Raw genomic sequence first — 11370 nt, forward strand, 5'->3', positions numbered from 1 at the left:
ACCCCTTAGGCACCTAGGCCAGCCTAGGGAAGAAGCACTGTACCTTGAGCCCAGAATCGAAACAAACACTCCGGGTCCTTTCGGATTGACATTTGGAAGGATTGAGCACAGGCACATGGGAGCCGCGTGGCCTTGCCTGAACAGTGAAAGTAGTGAGATCACCGAATCTCCTCACGGAACTCGAAAAAACCCAGAAGCAAAGAAAATAAAATTGGCCAAAAACTTTCCCTGCCTGTGCATCCTTGGATGGACGTCTGGCGCCATCAGCGAACCGATTGGAAAATGAAGTTTTCCATTCATCCTGCCGAGGCGAGATTTGCAATTTCGGGCATTCCGAGAAAGCGGTATACAATATTGAAGTCCACATGAGAAAATAGACACGAAAAAAAACCCCACCACCGAAGACAGCTAGCCGAAGCAACAATTTTCCGAGCGTCTGTGCCGCTTAAATGTCGGCACGCAAGAACAGGGAACCGCATCAAGTCAACGATTTCCATCATCGACAGTGCCGGAGAACGGGCTTTATTTTGCGGTCACGACAAACAGCGCAGCGCAAATGCCACAAGAAAATGGTGGAAAGCGCTCGTATGATACTTGATGGGTTGGAGAGCAAGGTTAAGGGGGTCGGGAGTCACGGGGAACGGCTATTGTGGCGTCTGTGGAAACATCTTTGCCGCCGCTCATTGCGTGTTCCGATTGCTGCTGTTTGTTCGTTGCACGAGAAAGCTTTGAACGACGGACGTGTCCTGGGGACGGAGTCCTGGGATATTGCAGTGGCAACATATAGCTCATCCATGCTGGTTTGCTGCTTTCTGATCTAGGTTGGAGTGGGGCTAAAGGCAACAGACCGTTGCAATGCTTGCAGTATGTCGGTCCGTGCGTTTGCAGTCGGGTTGCCATTCGGAATTGGATTGTTTTTCGTCTGGTGCAGAAATCCCACCAGAACAGAGCAAACAGTTGAGAGATTGGGGAGAGATTTATAGCACTGACGCATCGTCATGGTGTATGGTGGTACGGGTAGTAAACTAGTTGATGACGACTGTTGCTTCCAACGGCGACAGGGTCGTTCAAATGCTGTTTTACGACTTTCGGGATGGCGATGGTGACTGCATACGACATGGACAGTCGACGACATTCGGTTCTCTCCATTGATTGATACCATCAACGTGAAGGAGCAGGAGCTAGTGTTGGTGTTGGATTGCTACTGTCAGCAAATTTTATGTGATACTAATCGTAGCCTCTCTCTCTCTCTCTGTCTCCCTGGTTTGTTTGCTTCCCAGGTTATGGTCAGGACATTTCGCATCACTTCACCGCCTACCTGCCAAAGTTGGATCCTGAGTCATCCAGCTATCAACAGCAGCAGCAGCAGCAGCAACAGTCTTCGTCTCAGCAACAGTTCATCGCACTCGCACCTTTATGCGCAACGCCCTCAGCCACCTCAGCCTCCCCAAGCGCAACCAGCGGAGGACCGGACAGTCCACAGCGATCACCATCCCAGAAAAAGTCGCTCGCCATGTGCTTCACCAGTACCGGCACTGCCCTATCGTTGCCCCCGAAGAAGAAGGACATCTACCGGCCGTACTCGCTGGACGATAGGCCTCCGAGGCCCAGCTACGAGCTTCGGATTCCAGCCGAAGAGGACCTGCACGCCGCCCATGCCATCCTGGACCTGAGCGCCTCGACGGCTTTCCTACCTCCGCCGGCACCGCATCAAATCCTCGCCCAACAGCAATCACCTCCCTCACCATCGCACCAGCATGCCCCGACCAGCCCGACGGTGGTGCTTGTGTCGGCAAAATCTTCCACCAGCGATCCGGACCGTCGACCGCTGCAGACACACCACCATCAGCCACCACATCCACTTCACCAGCAAGCGTCTCCACTTCCTCCTCAGTCACCTCCATCGACCGTACCGCATTCGCTGAGCTCACCGGAACAGAACGAGAACCGGAACAGCACCAACACGCTGCCCGGGTATGCGTCGCACGATGTCTCCATGGATTCGTCCTCGGACGAGCTGCAGCAATCGACCGAATCGTCCGACTCGGAGGGTAAGAACGGTTCCAAAACGGTTGCCTACACGTACGAAGCGTTTTTCGTGAGTGACGGTCGTTCGAAGAAAAAGATGGCCGACCCGAAGACGGCGCTCGAGAACAAGGCAAAGTACACGTGCACCGAGTGTGGCAAGCAGTACGCTACCTCGAGCAATCTGTCCCGCCACAAGCAAACGCACCGCAGTCTGGACTCGCAGTCGGCCAAGAAGTGTCATACCTGTGGCAAAGCGTACGTCTCCATGCCGGCCCTAGCGATGCACGTCCTCACGCACAAACTGTCCCACAGTTGTGGTGTGTGTGGGAAGCTATTCTCCAGGCCCTGGCTGCTGCAGGGACACCTCCGATCGCACACGGGCGAAAAACCGTACGGCTGTGCGCACTGTGGTAAAGCGTTTGCCGATCGGTCGAACCTGCGAGCCCACATGCAGACACACTCGATCGACAAGAACTATCAGTGCGGTCGATGCCACAAAACGTTCGCGCTCAAATCGTACCTCAACAAGCATCTGGAGTCGGCCTGCTTTAAGGAGGATGGTGCACCCCAATCGCCACCAATGTCACCCAGTTCGCTGGACGGATCGTCGATGGACGAGCTGCGATCGCCAACGCTCCCGGATCGACGTCCAGCGATGGCGCTCAAGCGGGAAAAGAACGTTGACATCGAGGGCGATGAGTCGGACGATGCGATGCACTGTCCGTCCCCGATGTCTCCGGTACCTCACCTCACGATAAGTCCTAGTGCGGGGTCGAACGGGACGGGAAGTATCTTTGTGATGAAAAACCTTGCCGCCAGTCGGTTGACGAATGGTGGTGCATCACCTAGTTCGGCGGCGGCAGCTGCAGCGGCTGCGGCGGCTGCGGCAGCAGCGGCTGTCCTTGGGCCGGCTGCCATTCTGACGACGACGAACCATCCGCACCATCACCACAATCACCATCACCAGCAGCAGCAACATCACCACCAACAGCAGACGCATCATCTTCACCAGCACACGCATCCGGCGGCAGCGGCGGCTGCGGCTGCTGCGGCGGCGGCTGCAGCTGTACAGATAAACGTCAACTTTGCTGGGTAACCGGTCTGAAACAATCGCCTTCTGTGACGTTCTCGATGACTCGCCATCCTCTGAATGCGATCAGCTGAGCTGAAGGCCATTCGGATTGCATACATCGAGGCGCTTGATGAGTGTGCGTGGAACAAGATCGGGCTGGAACGCGGTTCGTAAGTAGTCATTTAAGCATTCGTATTGTTTTTCCTTCCCTTCAAATAACCTTTCATCAAACGTTAAACTTACAAGTGCAACAGCTTTAGAGAAAAAACAGCTAGAAGAAGAAAAAGTCCACAACAAAATGTAAAAAGGAAACCTAAACTAGCAAGGCCTCAACAAACAAAACACACACACATCCTTCAACTACATTACCCATAAGTAAACAAACAGAACAGACACTATCAACAGCGAAACAGACTGCAGCCTGAAGGTATGCTACACATGTAACGCGTCCCCCGTACTAGTCATTTACCAACACCATTTAGCCGTGCATAGGAAACGTTTTAACTGAACCTCTTAACGCTCTGTCTCTCTGAATTTGAAGTGCGCCATGCCGACTTAAGAGGAAGAGGAGAGAAAAAAAAACGCAAATTTATGCAAGATTGATTAACTGAGCTGGAGCCGGAGATTCGATACCTAATGAAACCTTTATATACACAAAAGTATATATATATATACATATTATATTTACACCCTTATACATCTAGAAGAAAGAAACAAGAAGATGCTACAGATGAAGAGGAAAGTAAAACGAAACAAAGTAACAAACAAAAAAAAACAACAACAACAGAGGAAAAACTCCTGCCTCCCGCCCCATATAGAAATGCATAGTTTTTCCCGCTGGTAACAATTCAGGTTGAAGATGAGTGCTAGAACCAGTTAGCAGTTAGCCAGGTTAGCGTAGCGAGCGTAGCAGGCTCAAAGGAAACTCCGGGTCTAGCAGAGAGCAGTTGCAGCATGTTAAGATGGTGCTGACTGTGTGCGTGGGAGAGAGAGAGAGAGAGAGAGAGAGAGAGAGAGAGAGAGAGAGAGAGAGCGAGAGAGTATGTACAGTAAAGGGAAAAGGGCCACCAACGGCGGCTGATTCCGTAATGCGCAATTCGATTCAATTAACTTACTACTACGATTCAATTAATTTTTTCGGGCCCCCATGGCTGGGTTTGTGATAGTGGACAGTGGCGGAACGACCACACACAGACTCGGTTTGCCGGTGTCCTGTCCTGTCTCTCACCGGCCAGTATGATGTGCCCTTATTTATCCTCTCTAGTTCTATTGCATTGCATTTACGCGTAGTGAGAACAACACTTAAACTCAACCAACACACACACACACATACACACTACACCAACACGAGGAACACACTCACACAACCTAGTAGGAAACGAAACAGCAATTACTTTCTACATAAGCTAACGTTTTAGAAACTCCTATTCCTAAAGTGAAGCAAACGCAAACCAATACTAAATTATAGTAAAGTAAACGCTAACAGCTAAACAGCAAAGTGCTGAACAACAAAACCTCGTATTGTGAAGCGAACAAAGTGAAGAAAAGAAAAGAGGAAAAGAAATGATTGAAACAAAAAGCAATTAAAAATTAAAGTTTACAAATCCAAAGATGATTTACACTCAACGAAAAGCAGCTCCATTTTAATTGATTTTATTTTTGGTGGAAGGAATATTTTATAATGTCATTCAGTTTAAAATACTACATGCGTTAGACGTTCTTTACAATCTTCTGATTTTGCCTCTTAAGGACTGACCCATTGTCTACAAACGGGTGCCTGGTGATGGGGAAAATGGGGCTTGGTTTTAAACTACCCGTCACAGTTCATCATAAATCTTGTCCGCTAATCTTATCGTCACCTTCAGTGCTGGGGCGTAAAAACAAACCTTTTTTCACCTTTCACTTACGAAACGATTTCCTGCGAGCGTGTCACGGCAAGTCACGCCATGTTCGGGGCACACAATCTGTGCACGTATGGTGGGTGGAAATTCCAAATGGTTCATCAGTGACCGAATGGTGGGTAGTGGAAGTGGAAATTCATGCCAACCGATAATCTAATCACCATCGCCAGACGGAAAATCGCTTTACATTTTACATCAGCAAATTAAACCAGTCTAGTGTTTTGGTTTACGGGGAATATTTATTTCATCTCTTGAATTGTGTGTAAGGGGCGAAAGTATAATGAAAACATGAGCAATTAAAAACGTGAAACCAAATAAGCAATTCGAAAAGCAACATCATGAAACTACTAAGGAAAAGCAAGCAAATGCATTTTGAAAAATACAAAAATACGTCCATTAAAAGAAAAAGAACAAAACAAAAAGAAGAAAAGGATAACAAAACGAAAAGAAAGTAAAAAAATCGATTCTTGTTCGGTTAAACAAAAACATAAAACAAATGAAAATTAAAAGGAAACAAAATCTGAAAAGGTTTTAGGAAATGCAAATGAAAAACGATTTAACAAAAACCAAAAATGAAGAACAAAAAAACCAAACTTAGTTAAAAACCAGTCAAAACGTTCAACGTTACGCTGCAGCAAATCAGATTTGCACAAAATTAAAAAGCCTCAACAAAACACAAAACCTTCCCAAAAGCAACAAAAGAAAATTGGGAAGGGCTTTTCTTTTACTCATTCGTCTCAACTATGTTACTCAACCTCATAAGAATGGTGCAAAAGAGAGAGAGAGAGAAACGGATTAGTAAAGCAATGCTTAGGATGTAGGACGAGTGTAGAAAGATCCAAAGAAATACTAGAAAGCAATAATGAACAAACAAAACAAAACTTTCGATTAATAACTAACGCTTGGCAATAATGTGGCGGAAGAAACGGCGGATTGTTAACAGTGTTTCGTTTTTCGAGGCCCAACTCTTTTTTTAACTAGGCAGGCTTTTTTGAGCGTGGGAAACACTGTTTTTCGAGAGGAAGCAGCAGCTTAGTGGTGTATAGTAAGTAGTAGTAGTAGAAGTAGTGGTAGTAGAAGCAGTATTGATAGTATTATAGCATTTAGCGTGTAAGTTTTTAGCGTGCAAATTCCTTGATTCTTGCATCGGATAAGCCTCCTAGACCACTAATGTGTACTTAAGCAAAATGGAACACAAAAAATCTAGTCTTCATCTAGTCCGTAATGTCTGGGTTAGTTTTTGGATCAGCTTCAGTTTACACTATGTGCTGTGAGAGCAGTTCGGAGAGTTCGGTCTGTCCGTGCCGGGACTGTCTGAGCGCATCACAGCGCACCTTATCGCTACTGGTAGGAAGTTCGTCTGTACTCTACTCGTCTCCATGATCTCTATGAGCAACACTTTTGCACACAAGTCCCCTAGATGTTTTTTCGTTTATTTAGTGAGATATTTAGCACAATTAAGCACGAACAGAAGAAGTTTTCGGAGTTCTCATGAGCACCTAATAATTTTAACTTAAATTTCTAGTCATTATTAAGTGTGAAATAAGCACAACTACTTTTTTTTATTTGTATTAATTTATTAAAAAAAAACAATTCAAAGTACATGAAAACGAGCCAAAAGACCTTAATCGCATAAGTTTTATTCAGTTTTCTTGCCTAGTTTTCCTATGCAGGACAAGCAATGCAACGAGACACGAGACAAACACGGGACACGCACCCCGCAGCAAGATGCAACGAGATTCTGAACGAAAGTAGCAAAACACGTTTCTGAAAACAACGAATTAGGACATAAGTAAACAAGGAAACCCGTGTACAGTAAATATATAAACTTCGAGTCGACCACTCGTAGCGGGCAAAGGGCGACATTCGCACTCTCACACACTCACTCACGCACCACACATGGAGGCTAAAGCTGCAGCAAGGAGTAGCCAAGAGGAGTGAATAGTAATGCGGGCCTTGGAATGTGTGTTTGTGTGTGTTGGATTGAAACATTTGCTAAAGAAAACTCTTGCGAAGATGTATGCATACACAGAGAGTTCTTGTGCAGCTCCGTCACTCCAGCAGCTCCATAGTTCCGGTGCGAGCAAGTGAGTGTTGAGCAGTGTGAGAGCATTTATAACCTAGTATGTGTGTGTGTGTGTGTGTGGGATGTGCGTGAATGTGGGTAAGGATAGTAGGATGGGGACGCCTTCACTTAAAACTCGATTCTCATCCCAGCACGGGCTAGTACGTGAGCTCTCGGATCCACCAAGGAAACGGAAGCTCTCGGCGAAAGCACCAGTTGAAGCATCCTTTTGATGATCTCTCGTGCCTTCCGTGCACGATGGTGCTGCTGAAAAGATGCTGAAAACGATTAAAGTTGTTTAATTAAAACTAGTTTTTACTGCTCGTGCCCGCGCGCTCTGCCTTCAAGGCTCATCTTCATCGGCCCACGGAACATGAAGCCTACATCCTTGGAGCTGGAGCTACAGAAAGCGCAATCCTTTATAATATTCTTCCAAACATAGCAGCAAAAAAAACGACCCAACGAACACATTTTCATTTTACCAACCAGTTTCTTCCCACAACAGCAAAAAAAGAGCCTTCCTATGGTGACTTCCGGTTTTGAGGCAGAACTTAAGAGAGGGGAAGATGAATCTTTCCCTCCATTGTGTCATCCTTCGCCGGTGCATGGCGGAGCTCTCAGGCTGTGGCAGTGGCAGGATGTTGATTTTATTTGCTTCCGCCGTAAATTGCGATTCATGGTTAGCGTTTTGGTGCGGTTGCTTTAGAGCCACAAAAAACCGTTGATTGATTATTGACAGTGAAAATTTCATCCGGGTTCGGTTTTTTGTGTGTGTGTGTTGATTCCAACTCGGAAAGTTGTTGCCAACTTCCGATGCTTTTTCTATACTGGGAAGTATGAAAATTTGTATCGTCATGAAGAGAACAAAAGATGATTCAAAAATAAGTAGGAAAAAAGTCACTTAAAATGGACAAAAAACAAGAACAGCTTTCCAGAAGGTCTAAATTTACTTTGTTTCTCCTTTTAAATGGCCTACGTCACCTGTAGCAATGTACAGCAGGGTAGTTACTAGTCGGAAGTCGAAAAAAATGATTCTCATTCCTCAAATTTCCCTTCTGCGAAAGAAAAACTGACAAGTCGTCACCAATTTGTCAAATCGTCACGATTACTTTTTTTGTTTGTCCCGCTGTAAAGCAAAAAACACCCGGTCCATCCTATAACAGTGGCCGAACGCTGATGGTGAAGATTTTTCACCTGAAATAAAAGAAAAACCCCAGAAAGCAGCTCAGCAAAACGCTGAGGACGATTACTTCGTTATCTTGATGAAATTTAATTGGACACTGCGACCGGACGACGGCCGTCCGCCCAGCGCTAATGATGAGCCGGCTGCAACGAGTTCGAGGATGAGTGAGGGAAAATTATGGCCTGCGGGGGGGTACATCCGGAAAGGAAACCGAACCGATATGGGCACCATTTTGTGCAGACACTGTCCAACAAGTGACAGGACGTTCATTAGCAAACTAGGAGCATTTTTACTCTGGACCCGAGTTGGGAGAGATCGAGTGTTTAAACAGGCATTTTAAAAAGGGATTGAACGAGTGAGTTTGAGTGTGTGTATGAATGGATGGGTGAGTAACTAGTGTGTGAACAGTGTGTACAACCATAGCAGTACCGGTCAGTCAGTTTTGATAGTGTTTCATTTTATATTTTCTATCTCTTCTCTCAACAAAGCAGATCATTTTCCCGCGCGGAAAAATACATTTTTCTTTCGCCGGGAATTTGACTCTTTATTGGAGTAGGTGGGTAAAACGTGCAATAAAGAGTGTAGAAGTAGTTGCTTAGGATTTAGAAAATGAGCAGCATGATTGTGTGTGTCTGAATGGAGTGTATGATCGTGATCGAGTGAATCGAATCGAATGAAGAAAGGTGGTTTGTGGAAACTCTATAATCGCCATTCCCCATTTTTCCTTGTAAGCTGCAATACTCACTATACTATTTCCCGTTTTCTGTATAGTCAATTATGCGTTACGTTACGATACAGTCAAATAGAAGCAAATAAAGGAGAAAAGGAGAGCACAGGTCCCTACCGACGCCATCTTTGGCAACGATCGTCAATTCGTTTGTTCTATCTATCTAGGTGCTTATCGTCTCAGTCGCAAAACCTTTCCTTGGTACAGTTTACAGAAAGGGCGTTGCGTTCAATTTAGTACTCAGCTAGAACAAGGGGGTTCCCGAACTTGGGAACAAGCTTCCCAATAATCCCGCTTCACTATCCTAGAGGGCCTAACTTAGCGTTATTTACTGGCGGTACCAGGTCGTTTTGCGTACCGAAAACAGCGAGCAATTATCTAATCACACTTCGTAATATATAGCTACAATTATAAGTTCGATGAAGAATTTTAACGAAGAAGCCAGCTCAAAAGGCTTTATGGTTACTCCTTTCTTTCACTCCTGCCATACATCATCGAATAAGCTACCGCAGAAAAACAGAGTGTAACTTCTAGTCAGTAACGGAAGATGATTGCAAAATCAACGAACAGCTTTCAAATGATCTCTACCGAATGAAAAAGCAACAGAAAGTAGACGAGGTTTGTAAATAGCAACCAAGCATATTTATTTGCGTCCTGTAACATATTTAATTTATTTGAATGTACATTAGCCGTGACTGACGTCAGTAGAAAGAATTTTACAAGACTTTAAAGGTTTGAAAAACAATTTTTAACTTATACTCATCTCGGAAAAGCATTGCGTTAGAGAATATGTAGAATTTTTCTTTTCTTTACTAAGCACAAGTAGACAATTTAGTGCCCAGTACCAGTTAGCTTCACAAGCGACACTTAATACTCATGCAAAATGGAAAATGGTTTTGGCCTGTGGTGATAAAGAAGAAGACGGTTAATATCTTCAACCTCACCTCTCAATTCTTAGTGATAAGAAACGAACGCATAAGCAATTGTATATAAGCAATACATATACAAAGAGAAAAAACCGCATACAAGCAATAATTAGAACCCACTTTTAAGCAGTTGAAGCGAGCAGATTAACGCAAAAGCAATACAACTTATATAAATTGCAACCCGAAAGGCATCATCTATATACGTAGTGCTATTCTACTTATATTCGTAGAAGATAACAATTTCTTTCTCACGCATGCAAAGTATATATTTGAAAGTGCATAAATATATATATGTAGAGGAGACAGTTAAACCTTAGCAAAAACAAAAAGAAATCCCACTCTCTTAACCCGCTTGTTCGCAAGATTTGCGAGTGAAAACTTTTAATCCATTTCCATCACTCACTATAGCCCATAGTTTTGCCCCGGGAGAAGCTGTAGCGAACGAGGTAAAGACAAATATTTTTATACTGATGCAACACTACCGATACACTAAATGGAAATGGGAAATCGAGCCCATTCACTGTGGGACATTTTATGGACAGGAGCAATGAAAACCCGGCACCGAAAAAGCGACAGCTACTTCCCCAGTGGTCAATAGATGGCTGAAAGGGAAATTGTTTCGATTGTTTTAATTACTTGTGTATAAATTACTTGTACAAAAAAAGACATTATAAGACAAAGCCAACGAGACTCGAACACACACAGAAGCAAAAGGAGAAGAAACGCGTTTTAGAATGAAAAAACCCCGATTATTGCATAGTGATTGATATAATGCACATTGCAGAAGAGAAGGAAAAACACGAATATGCGTAGGTTTTGAGAGTTATAGAAACCCAGAAAAAACACTTACTACCTAATATAACACACAAGCAAAATACACACACACAAAAACAGAAATACATCAAACACTTACATTGCGCAACACAACAAACAAACAAACGCAAATATTATATTAAATTATTATATATTATATTGTATGATTATTATTATATTACTGATTGATTGATTACAATTATTGATAGTGAAGGCCAGTTTGCGCTGATTGATGAAAGCTAAGCGAAAACAAGTGGAAAACGAAAATTGATGAAATATAGTGACAAACAAAAAAACCCATTCGAAACCGTTTATAAAAGCAACACCAACCGGTGAGTGTGTTTTATTTTTTTCATTTTATTTGCTTTATTTTTTAAAGTTAGTTATTTTTATTTAGTTAAATAATCATTGGAAAGAAATTCTAGAGTGATAAATTGTTTGGCCTAAAAACAGGACGAAAGAAATGAAAATGAACATAGAAAAAATCCACAAACAAACCATTTACGTTCCTTTCCAAGTCTTCGGTAAGTAAGCGCGAAACGAGGCGCCATTTTGTTTTTCTACTAGTTTTACTACTAGTTTTAAGTATGCACGAACTAATGTTGATCTAGAACCGCTTTTGCAGCAGTGAGAGAGAGAGAGAGAGAGAGAGAAG

General features: G+C 43.9%; 1 protein-coding gene across 1 annotated transcript in view; it reads left to right on the forward strand.

Annotated features, from left to right (window-relative positions):
• The window catches only part of LOC118510563 (protein glass-like), a 67261-nt gene extending 56223 nt beyond the window's left edge, over positions 1 to 11038 (forward strand). The window contains exon 2 of the mRNA XM_036052547.1: positions 1281 to 11038. Within this exon, the coding sequence (XP_035908440.1) occupies positions 1281 to 3124 (1844 nt within the window). The 3' untranslated portion in view covers positions 3125 to 11038. The remainder of the gene's footprint in view (positions 1 to 1280) is intronic.
• Positions 11039 to 11370: the final 332 nt, after the last annotated feature.

The sequence above is a fragment of the Anopheles stephensi genome, chromosome 3, assembly GCF_013141755.1.
Source record: "Anopheles stephensi strain Indian chromosome 3, UCI_ANSTEP_V1.0, whole genome shotgun sequence".
Classification (NCBI taxonomy): Eukaryota; Metazoa; Arthropoda; class Insecta; order Diptera; family Culicidae; genus Anopheles; species Anopheles stephensi.